Source organism: Palaemon carinicauda, chromosome 1, assembly GCF_036898095.1.
Source record: "Palaemon carinicauda isolate YSFRI2023 chromosome 1, ASM3689809v2, whole genome shotgun sequence".
Lineage (NCBI taxonomy): Eukaryota > Metazoa > Arthropoda > Malacostraca > Decapoda > Palaemonidae > Palaemon > Palaemon carinicauda.
The window spans coordinates 185,235,486-185,250,991 of NC_090725.1; the positions used below are offsets into that span (position 1 = coordinate 185,235,486).

General features: G+C 40.7%; 1 protein-coding gene across 1 annotated transcript in view; it reads left to right on the top strand.

Moving 5' to 3' along the window:
• The window catches only part of LOC137652976 (leucine-rich PPR motif-containing protein, mitochondrial-like), a 438,837-nt gene extending 423,872 nt beyond the window's left edge, over nucleotides 1-14,965 (top strand). Inside the window, 4 exon segments of the mRNA XM_068386371.1 lie at nucleotides 4,384-4,487; nucleotides 4,701-4,881; nucleotides 5,017-5,168; nucleotides 14,647-14,965. Coding sequence (XP_068242472.1) covers nucleotides 4,384-4,487; nucleotides 4,701-4,881; nucleotides 5,017-5,168; nucleotides 14,647-14,718 — 509 coding nt within the window. The 3' untranslated portion in view covers nucleotides 14,719-14,965.
• The last annotated feature ends 541 nt before the right edge of the window (nucleotides 14,966-15,506 follow it).

Sequence of the window (15,506 nt, forward strand, 5' to 3'; positions counted from 1 at the left end):
AGCCTCGAACCGTTGGCATCTTTCAGCTGTCCACCTGGCGGGAGTCCGGAACGTAGTGGCAGACGCCTTGTCCCGGACCTCCCCTCTAGAATCGGAATGGTCACTCGACCTAAAGTCATTCCGGTGGATTCTCTCTCGGGTTCCGGGTCTCCAAGTGGACCTCTTCGCCACGGAGTCCAACCACAAATTGAGAGTATATGTGGCTCCCAATCTAGACCCTCAGGCCTACGCCACAGACGCCATGTCACAGAATTGGGACATCTGGGAAAGGATTTATCTCTTTCCCCCGGTGAATCTTTTACTGAAAGTCCTAGACAAACTGAGATCCTTCAAGGGACGAGTAGCCTTGGTCGCACCCAACTGGCCCAAGAGCAATTGGTACCCTCTCCTGCGAGAGTTGAGACTACATCCTCACCCGATACCCAATCCGGTTCTGTCTCAGATAGTACAAACACGCGTTGTGTACGCTTTCTCAAACATTCAGAGCGCCCTAACTTTATGGACTTCATGAAATTTGCGGCCATGCATGGTGCCAATATCGATCCTCAAAACACCCTGTTCCTAGAATCAGATAAACGGGATTCCACCATCCGCCAATATGATTCTGCGGTTAAAAAGTTGGCTAAATTTTTGATAGACTCAGACGTACACTGTATGAACTTGAACCTTACAGTCACTTTCTTTAGAACTTTATTAGAATCAGGTCTGGCAGCCAATACTATCACCACTATTAAATCTGCTTTGAAAAAGATCTTCCTAGTGGGTTTTAACATAGACTTAACCGACTCTTTGTTAGCTTCAATTCCGAAAGCCTGTGCCAGACTGAAACCGGTTACTCGTCCTACCCCGGTTACCTGGTTCCTTAATGATGTACTCAAATTGGCTTCTGATACCATTAACAGTTCTTGTGATTACATTCCCCTTCTCAGGAAAACACTTTTCCTGGTGAGTTTGGCTTCCGGGGCAAGAATTTCTGAACTGGCAGCTTTGTCAAGAGACCTGGGTCATATTGAGTTCCTTCCTTCGGGAGAGGTCCTTCTTTCACCTAACAAATTCTTTTTAGCTAAGAACGAAGACCCTCAGAACAGATGGTCCTCCTGGAAAATTGTTCCCCTCACGCAAGATCCGTCTCTGTGCCCTGTTACTACTCTTAGGTCTTATTTATCCCGGACCTCCTCTAACTCCTCGGGGCCTCTATTCGTTAGAGAACAAGGCGGTACCATTACCATTAAAGGGATCAGGCAACAAATCTTGTATTTTATTAAACAAGCTAGCCCTGACTCTTTTCCTCTTGCACATGATATCAGAGCGGTTGCTACTTCGGTGAACTTTTTTCACCACATGAATTTTACGGATCTTTCCAGGTATACAGGGTGGAAGTCACCCTCAGTGTTCAAGAAACACTACCTTAAACATTTGGAAGCCCTTAAATTTCCTACAGTAGCTGCAGGGAGCGTAGTTACCCCCAGGTAACTCATATGTTAATTCCTTGTTATTTTACCTCTCCCCCTTACCTGCCTCATTTATACCCTATTTGTATTCGTTGGTTTCGCACCTGATTACTATTATTATATTTGTAAATTTTTGACTCCTGAGTATCTGTATATATCATCACTCACGGCATTATTATACCTTACCTTTTTTGGTCAATTGTTCTACCAAGTGGATTTATGTTCTTTTTAAGATACCCTTATAGCTGTTTTTGGCACTCATCTCTGATTAAAGCAACTTGTATTTCCCTTATGTTTATGTTTTTCCTTTATTTTGCAAGTTTGGTGACATTTCTCTTGTATATATTCACTGGCCGGCACAGGTTCAAGCCCAGAAAAGGGATTTTGACGTAGGAAAAATCTATTTCTGGGCGAGGGACCTGTGCCGCCCAGTGAACCCTCCCAGCTCCTCTCCCTTGGAGTCCCCAAACTTTGGGTGCTAAGGAGTTGGGTTCTGAGCGGATGCAGAGTTGCTGGTGCCGAGTGAGGTTGAACGGCTCTCCTCTATTGGGGTCTTTGTCGTGGATGAATCTAAATAGTGCGGGACCTCTGGATTATACGCCCAATTTTATACCGACACCAATAGGTGAGCGAGCTAGTTAACCTAGCACTCCTTTACATTTTTTCTCTGGTATATTTAGCAGTAAATTACCTAAGAATAAGTGCTAATAGGAGCTTATTCACTGGGCGGCACAGGTCCCTCGCCCAGAAATAGATTTTTCCTACGTCAAAATCCCTTTTTTCAGGAAACATCATTGCCTCCTAGAAAATTGCCACTATTTAAATAGTTAATAGTTTGTGTTTTTAAGAAAACATTTATGTACTTTTACTTTAAATTTGGTGTGTGTTTTAACAATCAAGTGTTGTTGACTTCTTTTTTATTTACTTTTGGCTGTGATCAGATCAGCTGATGTCTAGCTGCCGCTCTCAAAAATATGCGCTTACCAATAGCCTACAGTAGCAAAGTATTGTTTATACTATTTCTCAACTTATTCAAAATATCTATACAGTCAATACTACATTATCACTAATGTGCTATAGACTATCATATTTTCCATTTAGTAAATTTAAAACTCTCTCTCTCTCTCTCTCTCTCTCTCTCTCTCTCTCTCTCTCTCTCTCTCTCTCTCTCTCTCTCGACTACCTTTCGCTCTCTCATTTCTTACCTCTCTCTATCTCTCTAACAAATGAAATCTTTGTTTCTTCACAAAGTTTCAGTTATATTAAAAATCAATCATGATTCAAATTCTTACTTTCTCTAATCTTGCACCATCTCTGTCACATCGAACGTTACAGCTGTAACGCAATTGTTCGATGACTTCAAATACTGGCCTAGTACTTTCTTCCCTTTTTTGCAGATAGTTTCCTAATTAAGGTAGGTACAAGTTGACTTATAACTGAAGTTAAGAAAAGTATATTGGAAATGAAATGAACAATTATCCTTCGTAACAGTTTAAAATTATTGTAAATTTCATACTGCCAATAGTGGCAGTTTGCTATTGTTGATTAAACACAAACAAAATGGTTTTCCTGTTATGCGACGGATTCAGGATTTATATGGATACGGTAAATAAAATTTTGTAAAAACAAAATATTTACTAAATGCTGTTAATATCATCAGTTATCAGCTTCATCGTTTGTGTTAAATGCGTTCGTTTGTTCATTACAATGAACGATGGAGTGTACAGTAAAGAAACAGAAGGTTTCCGATTTAGGTGGTGTGTTTAGGAAAAACATTATATAATCCCATTAATTTCATTTTTTCGAGGTTCTAAGAAAAATTAAGTAAAACAACGCTGGTAATAACAAAATCATCATATAATCAATACTTGATATGATACCTGTCGCTCCAAAAGCTAACCTAAACACAGATATGTAAATGCGTTTGTTTCTTCGTTATGATCAGAGATGAACGTAACCAATACAATGGTTTCCTTTTTTTTTATTGTGCTTTTTTTGGCGTGTTTAGGAAACAAATGATATAAAATCTTCTTTATTTCATTAATTTTGGATTTTCATTGATACAATAATAGCTAGTCAATACAATTATGGTTTTGCTATTCACCAGTTGTCTTATACAATAGATATGACTTAAACTTATTAAAATTTGTCATAATTTTTGGTCATGTTATAAGGGGAAATGTACGGTATTTACACCCATCCCGGTTGTAATTTTAACATTTTTCAGGTTATTAAAACTAAAACATTTTAATTTTTTTATTTAATTATAAGAACAATTTAATGTTATAAAAAATAGTTTAGTACATAGAAAGTATTGAAAATGGATAGTGAACAAGTTGCTGTTTGCCATGGCCCTAATGGAATTATTTCTGTTGTTTCGAAATATGCGATTTTCCATCGATACTATGCCATTGATCGACCGAATTTTCTTGTAATTCGGAACCCTACTGTGTGTGTGTGTGTATATATATATATATATATATATATATATATATATATATATATATGTATGTGTGTGTGTGTGTGTGCGTGCGTATTATCAAACATGGAATCTTCATCCCATCTAATGATTTCAAAGTTTAGCCATTTAAAATGATATCTTAGCTTAAAGTTATAATAAGTACATTAATAGTTTGAAAAAAATACTTGTGTGCATTTGTTTCATATGCTTGTATCGATGGGCCAACACAATTCTTGTATCGATGGGCCAACACAATTCTTGTTGATAGTTTTCAATGATAAGAAAAAAATTAGACTTTGCAAGTGAGGATTGACAGATAGTGATAATGTAAGTGAAATCGTGAAAGTTGAAAGTAATTTTGGCCTTTAATCATTAGTATGCAGGAAAAATTGTTAGGTATTTATCTTTATTTGCAACAGTACCCTGGAGTTTTGTATTTAAACTTTTTTTGACTACCTTTTGCTTCCCCAGTGTCTGTATTAGCTGAAAAATATGCAAGTCAAGGAATCAGTACTCCAGCTAATTGTTTGTGGATGCATTACTTTAAGGAGGAACAGTTCCCAGAAGCCAAAGAGGTAATATCTAAAGTTTAATTTTAATATTTTTTTTCAAATTAATTTATTCTGTCTTATTTAATGAGAAAGATTTTGGAAACCATTAAAGGTTTTTTTTTCCTGTAAATAGCATAATTTTCTTTGGGTTCATAAATTTTAAATGTAATAGAGTGGAATTCTTTTTTAAAGTTTACTGTTTGCTTGACTATTTAAGACACCGATGATAATTGACAGGTATATGAGAAGTATCTTGCAAAATCCGAAGAGAATTTGATGTTTGCTTCAATCACCCAAAGAGCCCGGGATACTAACAGTGTAAATTTATTGCCACCTCTACTGGAAGTCTTGAATAATCGACCCACTACTCCACCTGCTGCTAAAGGAATTGTTTACAGTTGTTGGGTTGATGTTCTAAGTAAGTAATGTATACTATTGCCGTATTGGAATAACTGATGAAGGTGATAAGATAGTAGTACCTCAATGGAATATGATGTCTTATGATACTGAGGAAGAAATATTCTTTCAAATTAATAGAAATATTTTTCAATAGCTGCTAGTGGGAAATATGATGAAGCATTGGGTGTAATTGAAGGCAGTTTGAAGTCTATCGGTCTACAGGAATACAACACATCAGCTCTAAATAGGTTGAAGGAAAAGCTGGCTTCATCTAGTAAAACATTCCCATATACAATTCCCAAAAAGGTAAGGTTGAATTCCTTTCCCGTTTTGTTGAAATAAACTGGTTAATGTTATAACTCAATTTAAGAGCATGCAAGAAATTATTTTGAGATTTTGTAATAAAGCAAGCTATTAGGAGTTCAACAAGGGTCATTCAGAAGAAAACACCTGTTGGCGAATTTGCATTCAGGTTTTGGAATTGAAATCTTTTAGTGAAAGTAAAGTCAGTGAGATGATCTAATGCAGATAATTGTTTTAAAGACTGCAAAATATATAGGAAAAAGGCCTATTTATTTTACTGAATATTTAAAAGACCATATTAATAAAACAATAGAATGTATATTTTTATTGGTATAAGTCAAAAAGTATCTCTGTTACTAGAACTAGTTTGGCTTTATTTTGTTAAATGTTCACTTTTCCTTGATATGAAAAGGGGAGCAACTCTGCCTCATTGAAACTCATTTTGAGGTCATTTCAAATATATTTACTTTGTTTTTCCAATGATTTTATCATTTAAAAATTTTCCAATGATTTTCATATTTTTTCAATATATTTTTTCAAGCATATAGGCAATGTTTGTAAAGATTGCCACTATTCATATATGTTTTGAAAATTTAGCAAATTCCTTCTCCTATTTTTTAGAATAGAATTCCCTATCTTTTCATATATAAATGGAAAATATTCCTCCATGAAAATAAATAGCTTTGATTTTTCCTTGAAAATTCCATGTCTCTAGATACCAGCTGACTTTTTTTTTTTTTTTTTTTTTTTTTTTTTTTTTTTTTTTTAGAAATCATTTGATTAACTTGATTAGAGGTTAGTTTGAGATTTTAGGAGTTAATTATACCTCACCACTAGGGATCATAAGGGCATTATCTTTGTATGTCAGGTGTATTTGTCAGGCAATGGTAAGCACCACCTCTCTAATTTAGAAATATATACACGTACTAAATGCCTACACATGAGTAAGATATTGCTAGCATAATATATTCTTGTCTGCTGACTTTTTGGGCAAATTTTAATCTTAGGCATACTTAGCTGTTGTCTGTGAGACTTCATAGACTTTTACAGCTCAAATATAACAATAAGATTATAATTATATAAATGGGCTGACAAAGAAATTCTGACTTCCATTTTTTTTTTTTTTTTTTTTTAAAGCTTTAAACAATGTACTTTAGTATGTTTGTTCTTTTAGTGGTAATTTCCCCTAATATATTATTACCACATAGTGGTGAGCCCCTTCCCTCAAATCATGAAATATATATGCCTTATATACCAAATGTACATACACGAGTAAGACATTACTAGCATACTTTCATGTATTCATGTGTATTTTCTGTGAAAATTTTACACTGTAGGTATATTTGGTTAATGCCTGACACTCTCTGCATCGTTCAGTATAACTATTAACATGGGAATTTTAAATATATGAACGAACGAACAAAGAAATTTGATAGATATTACTTAGAGAAATGCAGCGTACGTTTCTTCAAGACATGATTGAAAGAAACTACAGTAATACCTCGTCATATGAGTATAATTCTTTCCTGGACTGAGCTCGTATGTCATTTTGCTCGTATCGCAAGACATTTTTTCCCATATAAAATAACAGAAAAATTTATTCTGTTCCTGCCCTCTAAAAACACCCAAATCTTTGAAAATAACTATAAAAAAACATGTTTTTAATGCTATACTGCATAGTATAAACATACTTTACATATACTCACAAAGTTGTATTACCTTTGAGACAGACGATAGCGGCTAACGGAGGTGTATTGGGAGGAAGGAGGGAGGTAGGAAGGCAAGGAGAGAAAATTGTATGGGATCCTATTTAGTGTTCGTTACACATAACATAATACTTACACTTTAATAGTTCCGTCACTAAATACAACCCAACGCTATTCATAGAGGATATTACTTTCGGTGAAGCTGAAAAACGAGCTATTATTTTTTTAGCGAGGGTTAACCACACACCGGCTAGTTTGTGGGGTGGGTGGGTATCGTAGCTACCCCGCTCACTGAGACACCTGGGCTGTGAACCCACTTTGCTCTTGGCTTGAGTAGAGAACGGATGTTACCGCTCTTTCCCCTCACCAACTATTGACTTGCCATTACTAACTAATCGCTTTTGTTGCTTTTTCTTTTTAGTGTTTGCTTTTGCTCTCTTTTTGGCCGTCTTCATTCGAACCTACCCAGGACCTGAGGGCCGTTCCTACGAGACTTTCATGTCGTCTGTTGATACAGACCCACATATATTATGTCCTGCCTGGCGGGGCTGGCATTGTGACCAGGACAACACCTGCTCTGAATGCCAGGAGTGGTCTGCCTCCCAGTGGAAGAAGTTTAGGCATTTGGCATAAGAAATTTAAAAGGGATTCTTCGCCTTTGGGAACTTCCATGAAGTTGAAGAAAACCAAGGCTGCTTTTTCCATCCCCCGTCCTCCCCCTAAAGCTCCTGTTCAGTCAGTTTCCCCCTGGGGAACCGTCGAACAGGAGCGTAGACCAATTAACCCCAGGTCAACCTCAGTTCTCGAGGGATGGTGTTGCTTTCACTAGTAAAGTGGCCCTGCCCCTACCCCCCCGAGTGAGACCTGTTCCTTTTCTGATGTGTTTAGGGCATGGGCGTCTCTTGGTTTGACTGGCCCCCTTCGAAGAAGGCACTTTCTGAACTAATTCAACTCTGTGCAGAGAGGAAGTGGACACCGACCTCCTCTGAGGTGGATCCCTTATCGTTGCTGAGTGTGGACTTGCGTGATCACGATGGGTCATCTGCTTGGTCTGCTGACGATTCCTACCCCGCCCCTTCTGCCGCTACTATAGCCATTGCTGAATACTGCGCTTCCTCTATTACTCAGCCTACTCTTCTATTTGGGACGGAGCAAAGTCCGAGGCAGGTCTCTCCTGTGGGTGGGCATTTCTTTCGTCCTAGAGTGAGATCCCACCCCCTCCCCCCCTAGCGACCCTAATCCGGAGGTTTTCCTGCTGCGCAGTCTTCCCCTCCAGAAGATCCTCACCATCTTTGTTGAGTTCGCAGAGTGTGTGATCCTCCTCGTCGCTTCTGACGTTCTCCTTCACCTCCAGCTAAGAAATGTCTTTGGCTCTCCTTCGCCCGACGGAAGATCCCCTCGGAGGATTGTCACTCTCCTAGAGATCGTCTTCATGACGAATCTTGACATCCTTATGGTTCCTGGACCTCGCTGACCTTATCGGACTCTCCCCAGATTTGTTGTTCGCCAGCCTTGCGCCGTTTGCCTTTCCACCATCACTCCAATGTCTCGCCACCTGATAGCTAAAAGTAGTTTGCCATCTACCATAGAATCTCCAGATTCTCCGACTGCTCGTCGAGCTCGTGCAGTTCCTAGTTTGCTAACTAAACAGTCCTTCAGCTCCTCTTAACACACCTGTGAATTGTTAACTACCGGCTGTACGTTATTCACTGGCTTCTCGCCGACCCCCAATGGTTCACCATTTGTCAGCTTCCCGTTGATCGCTAGCTGCTTGTCATTCTTCGGCAGCTCATTGTTCACCAATGACTCGCCGATTTCCTACTAATAAGCGTTTGGTAGTTACCTGTCATTCTCCTGTGGCTCGCAGTTTGCCAGCCACCATGCACCGATCACCAGCAGCTTGTTGCTCTTCAGCCTTGCCTAGGTCTCCTGTGACTTGCTGCTTGCCAGTCTCTAGGTGTTCGCCAACCAGCTGTCATTCGATAAAATGCCATCATTTACCAGACTGTAGGCGATCTCCTTTAGATCGGAGACAGACGTCCAGACATTCTGCTTCTTGAGCTTTTCATTGCTCGTCGGTGCATCGGCTCTTGCCAACCCGTTGTTCGTCAGCGCCTCGTAGAGGGTTTTCCTCTCGTTTTCTGGCGTTCTGGCCTGCAAGTGCCAGCCATCAGATCCAGATCGCCTTTCGCCCGTAAAAAGTAAGTTTGTTTCCCACAGATCTTCCCGCGATCACTACTGTCCAAGAACATCTTGCCGGAATGACGACTCCCGACGATCTCCTCTTCGGGAAGAACCTACTTTTAGGGAACCCAAGGACCCCAAACAGGCAAGCTGCCCTGTTCCGTTATCTTGTAAGGGGGAACCTTCAAAGCCGCAGCCATAAGAATGTCTTGCCTTTTCAGAAACCCTCAGCTTTGATCCTCTCAGGACACCTTTTGACCTGCACCACAGTGGGCATAGAACCATGGTTCAACGTCCTGGTTATAGCAGTCCACCAGACTTTCATGGGAGGCGTTTCACCTCTTCGACCTACCAGTACTCCTAGGATTCCGCTGGTAACGTCACCCTCTCCTCCAGTTGACCCTAGGCGTAATTCCACGCTTCCTCCTTCTCAAGAACCCTTAGCACCTTCTATCTCTTGCCAGAAGAGGAAACACGGAGTAGCTGAAAAGCAGGACTAATCCTGGATCAAGCTGACACCGGTACGGACTTCGAAGTGGAGGGTCAGCATTGTTGTTCCCTCCCCGCGAGTAGGCTCACACTTTCATCTCGCAAGCCAAGAGTCTCGCCCTCCTATAGAAGAGTCGTTGGTGAGTGCTTTCCACTCCTCTGCTATTGGGTTGGTTCCACCGGAACAGCAACAAGTCTCCAAACCCATACGAGAGAACATCTCTCCCGTAGCAGGAGACACGAATGGATGATTACTTAAGATTTTTACTCCTTGAGGAATTCTTTCCTCCTTGGAATGAGTTAAGGTCACCAAGGGTATAAAGACCTTCCCAGGAAGGTCCTAAATGACCATGCCCGAACACTGCAGGAGTATCAGCAAGTGACACCCATCATGCAAGGGATGACCTAGTCCCACCCCGAGATGATGTCTCGTGGGTGGATGACTTCGATAAAATGACAACCATTTTCCTAGAGGTACTAGTTCAAAGCTATCGTAGGCAGGGCAGGAGTCAGAACACACCTTCTGACAGGTCTTGGCCTGCATGAGGACCATTAATAGTTTATCTGACCTAACGGTGGCTCATCAAGAGGGCGAAGACACAGTCTTGGACCATGTCTACGGCACTCAGAAACCCCCCCCCCCCCCCCAAGACCAGTGCAGCCTTGCCCTAGTCTAAGGGTCTGATGAATGCCGGTTGGAAGGCGATCTCGCAGATCACCGGTTCCTCCAGCTTCCTCCGGACAAGCTCATCCACTAAACTTCATCCGTGTTAAATAAGCCTCTTCCAGCACTGCCTCTACACCACTCTAGAGGCTCTGACCAGGGCAATCTCCCTCGAGAGAGGCTCAGGTCTTCAGGTTTTGTTCTTGGCTTCTGAGGTCCTCAACCAGGAGAAGGTGGCGAAATACGCCATTCAGTCTACTTCGTTGTTGGATCTCTGGTTGGGATCATTGGGACACCTCATGAGGTCCAAGGAGAACTTGAGAAATGCGATGGAGACCTTTCTATTTTCGGGAACTCAAACCATCGAGTTCCTTTCCCATCAAGTTGTGAACTTGTGGTCAAACAGTCCTGTGGCGAAGAAACTCAATAAAAGAAAAGTTCCATCATCAGGTTCCACAGAACGAGATTACAAAACTGAGGAACTCAACTCTGGATGGTTCTTCCTTATTCAGACAGGAAAACGTCGAATGGGCCGCGGAGAGATGGAGGAAGACCAACCAGGATTTCCTTCTTCACAGGGAGTTGACATCTAGTCCCTATAAACCACCTTCTTTGCAGAAGAAACAACAACGGTCAAAACCAATGACAAACAGGAGAGCACGTGCAACAGCTAATACAAAGGTGTCCAAGAAGCCCTTTCCACCCAAAGAGTGGAAGGGTCCAAGTCCTCACGTGGAGGGAAGAATTCTAGAAGGGGTGGCCGAGACAATCCTCCCACTTGTCCACCAGTGGGGAGATTTCTGCATTGCCGCTGGCAGAGGTGGCTGCAGCTCGGGGCTGAACCCTGGACAGTTTTCATGATTCATTCAGGGTGTCTCTCCCTCCACTGACCAAGGCTTCAGTTCCATTGAGCTCCTATAAAAAAGGATCTGCAAAGCAGCTGGCCCTTTTGGGCCAAAGTCCAGACCATTTTTAAGAAGGGCGGTCTTCAAGAGGTCCTGGATGACTCCCTAGGCTTCTTCAGTCTACTCTTTCCTATTAAAAGGCATCTTGAAGCTGGAGACTAGTCTTCTATCTCTCAGCTCTGAACAAGTATGTCAAACAAACTCTGTTCAGCATGGAGAGAGCATACTTGGTCATACAAGCGGTTATTGGGTCCTTTGATTGGCCAGACAGTACTCCATTGGATCCTTCTCTCTGGTTACGCTTATTTTCCCTTTGCCTGCACATACACCGAATAGTCTGGCCCATTCTTTACTTATTCTCCTCTGTCCTCATAAACCAAACAACACTGAGATTACCAACAATTATTTTCCGCTCAAGGGGTTAACTACTGTATGGTAATTGTTCATTGGCTACTTTCCTCTTGGTAAGGGTAGAAGCGACTTTTTAGCTATGGATAGCAGCTCATCTATGAGAAGGACACTCCAAAATCAAACCATTGTTCTCTAGTCTTGCGTAGTGCCATAGCCTCTCTACCATGGTCTTCCATTGTCTTGGGTTAGAGTTCTCTTGCGTGAGGGTACACTCAGGCATACTTTTCTATCTTATTTCTATTCCTTTAGTGTTTTTTTTTTTTTTTTTTTTTTTTTTTGAAGTTCTTATTCTGCATAAATGAAAGATTGGTTTTGGCGCTATTACTGTTCATGAAATATTTTATTATACTTGTTAATTACATCTCTTGTAGTCTATTTATTTCCTTTCCTCGATTGGCTATTTTCCTTGTTAGGGCCCTTGGGCTTATAGCAAACTGCTTTTCGAACTAGGGATGTAGCTTAGCAAGTAATGGTAATAATAATAATAATAATGCACTGGACTTGAAGGATGCATGCCTCCAGATCCCAATCCATCCTTCTTCAAGGAAATATCTAAGGATCATCCTAGACAACAGAAAATACCAGTTCAAGGTCCTCTGGTTCGGTCTTTCCAGAGCACCTCAGGTCTTCATGAGAGTTTTTGCCCTAGTGTCATCCTGGGCTCACAGAATTGGCATCCGTCTCCTACGATATCTGAACGACTGGCTGATTCTAGCAGACCCTGTGGTAATCCTTCTTCAATACGGAGACAAAAGTCTGAGGCTGTGCCAAGCTCTGGGGATTATGGTAAACCTCGAGAAGTCACCATTGCTTCCCTCTCAACACCTGGTATACTTAGGTTTGATCATAGACACCAATCAAGAGAAAGTCTTCCCATCAGACGATAAGGTAGTGAGGCTGAGGAAGGTAGCAAGACCATTCTTCATAAGAGAAGAACTCCGAGTCCAGAGGTGGTTGTGTCTCCTCAGGCACCTAGCATCCTTGGTTCGTCTGGTTCCCAATGGTCGCCTCAGGATCCTATCTCTCCAGTGGCAGCTAAAGTAGAGTTGGAATCAGTCCAACAATTCCCTGGATGTTCTAGTTCCTATAGGACTAGTAGAACAGACGGACCTTGGATGGTGGGTGCCAGACGAGAATCTGTGCAGGGTGTCGACCTTTTCATACCCCCCCCCCCCCCCCCTTCCCCAAGGCCTTGATGCTCTTTTCAGATGCCTCAAAAGAAGGGGTGCCTCATGTGCTGCAGCACACAACCTCAGGCCTATGGTCAGAGTCTGAAGGGTACCGGCACATAAATCTTCTAGAGCTGAAGGCAGCCTTCTTGGCCCTTCAACAGTTCCTGGCGGGTCACTTAGTGGTGTTGATGAGCGACAACACTGCGGTAGTGGCTTATATCAACATACAAGGCGGTACCATTTTGCAGCCTCTATTCCATCTGGTAGTAGAGATACTGAGATCGTCGGAAGACAACTTGGTGACCCTATCAGCACGCTTCATTCCAAGCAAAAGGAATGTGCTTGCAGACAACCTCAGCAGAGTGACTCGGGTAATGGACTCCGAGTGTTCTTTGAATCATCTAGTAGTCAACAAAGTCCTAACTTTTTGGGGTTCCCCAACTGTGGACCTGGTTGTGAAGTCCTTGAATTTCAGACTCCCGCTTTATTGCTCCCCAGTCCCAGATCCCCAGACTTTCTGGTAAGATGCATTCCAACAGGGGTGGGACAACATCGACGTTTACACCCTTCTCCCGTTCTGTCTGTTGACAAGAGTAGCCAACAAGACCAGAATATCCGTCAATCTCTCAATGACTCATAGCTCCGCTATTGCATAACGCTGAATGGTTCCCGGACCTTCTGCAGCTCCTAACAGAGCTCCAAAGAGAACTTCCTCCATGAAATGATCTACTCAAACAGCCACATGCGAACATCTTCCACAAGACTTCATACCTGGAGACTATTCAGCACCTCCTCACTCAGAGAGTGTTCTGTGGTTGGTGGTATGGAAGGGGTATCTCTCACCTCGATGCCACTACTCCAGCAATATCGGAGTTCCTTGTGCACCTAAGGAAGGAAATGCTCCTCTCTGTTTCGGCAGTAAAAGATTCCCACTCAGCCTTGAGTCTTGTCTTTAAGCTGAATGAAGTAGATATTTCGTCTTCGCTGGAAATTTTCTCCTCGTGAAGTTATGAGCATACCTGTCCTCAGTCGGAAGTTAGACCTTCTCCTTAGCATGGGATTTGGGTCCTTCAGTCTCTGAAGGGTCCCCCATACGAACTATTATGCCAGATTATAGATCGCCACCTCACTGTGAAGACGATGTTCTTACTCGCTCTGGCATACATAAAAATAATAAAAACTGTTCTTAGCTATGCTTTTCTACTCATCATGTATCTCACAAAAATTTACACAATAGTACCATAATAATGTACAGTACTATAGCAGTAAACAGCTATAAAAGTTAATAAACCTGCCACTTTTTTAAATTAGAAAATTACAGTATTTTATTATGGTATATCTTCCTTAATTTCAAAAAAGGGTTTGCAAATAGATTTGTTCTACTTTAAATTATATATCAAACTAAAAGTTACACAGTAGTATAATGATAATGAATTTTTGAAACAGATAAGAGTTAAAAACTTATAAAAAAAGCCCAGCCCCGGTTGTTTAGATTAAAGAACGCGGCCGGGGAAGGCAAGCAGGTAGGTACTTGGGTATCTACCCATGGCAACCCTGATTTCTAGTCAAAACAAGGCTCTTTCCATTTTTACTGCACTTTAGTAATTACTACCTAATCATGTTAGTCTCTCTTGAATATGTTTACATAGATTTTAAAGTTGGAATTAATTAGATAACTAACACGTTAAGTTTCGTAGTATTGCAAACTTGCTGAATCATTCTGAAATATAGTGTATTATAGGGGAATAGCTCAATTGTTTATCCAATTAATCTGTAGCATTTTCTTGTAAAGATAAATTTTCCAAGTTTACATTTTGTGTATCAATTTGAGTAGTATATTAAGTGTAAAATTAGGAGAATAAGTATTGTGTCTGTTCTTTCTAATTAACCTAATACAGTATGAAGATTTATTTCAAGTTAATTTTACCCTGTTTGTATATTTCTTCGCAGGAAGCAAAGAAGAATCGACAGTCTAGTAGTAGCAGTAGCAGTAGCAGCAGTGATAGTGAAGGAAAACCTTGAAGGTGACAGAGTAAGCAAGGTTACTATTGTCTCTGATACATTTGTTTAAAATGTTAATGAATTTTACGCTGCATATACTATGTTAATTTATCATTTTATAGTGTAAATATTTGATTAAGGCATTATTTACTTTTTTCTGTAGTGTCCACTTTGTAATTAGGGTAAGCAAACACTATCAAATGGATAGTATTGATTTTAAAATCCTGTATTGTAAATATTTGATTAATTAAAAATGTATCCATTGAAAGCCCTGCTTTTAATTTACATTTCTTGTATATTTTTTGGCAACCTGAAGATTGCCTGAAAACATAGACACAAGTTTCCTTATTTTTGTTCTATTAATGGTTCATAAAAGCTGAGAGATGAAAGGTATAGTTTTTAAATTTTCATCCATTATATCATGACATTCTCAGTTTTTATGAATAGAACTTACCTGGCAGTTATATATATATAGCTGAGTCTCTGACTGCGGCAGAATTTAATCGAAAATCGCGGCAACCGCCTTGTGGTGGTTGTGTGGTTAGATGGTTAACAACCCTTACAGGGTGGTACTTGGAATCATTCCCATATTCTGTTCCTCAGATTATCTCTGCCGGCCGGATCGACAACATCGTTGGTCCGCCTTTCAGAGTTTTTCGGATCGCTTTCCCTTCATCGTCTGTTTGGACTTCGTTTTTGGTGAAGTACACTGTGTTGGGATTTGGCAATCGTGTTGGTTTTGTTTTTTTTGTCTTTTTTCCTTTATTATCATGAGTGAGAAAATTCATTATCGTGTTTGTGCGAATGAT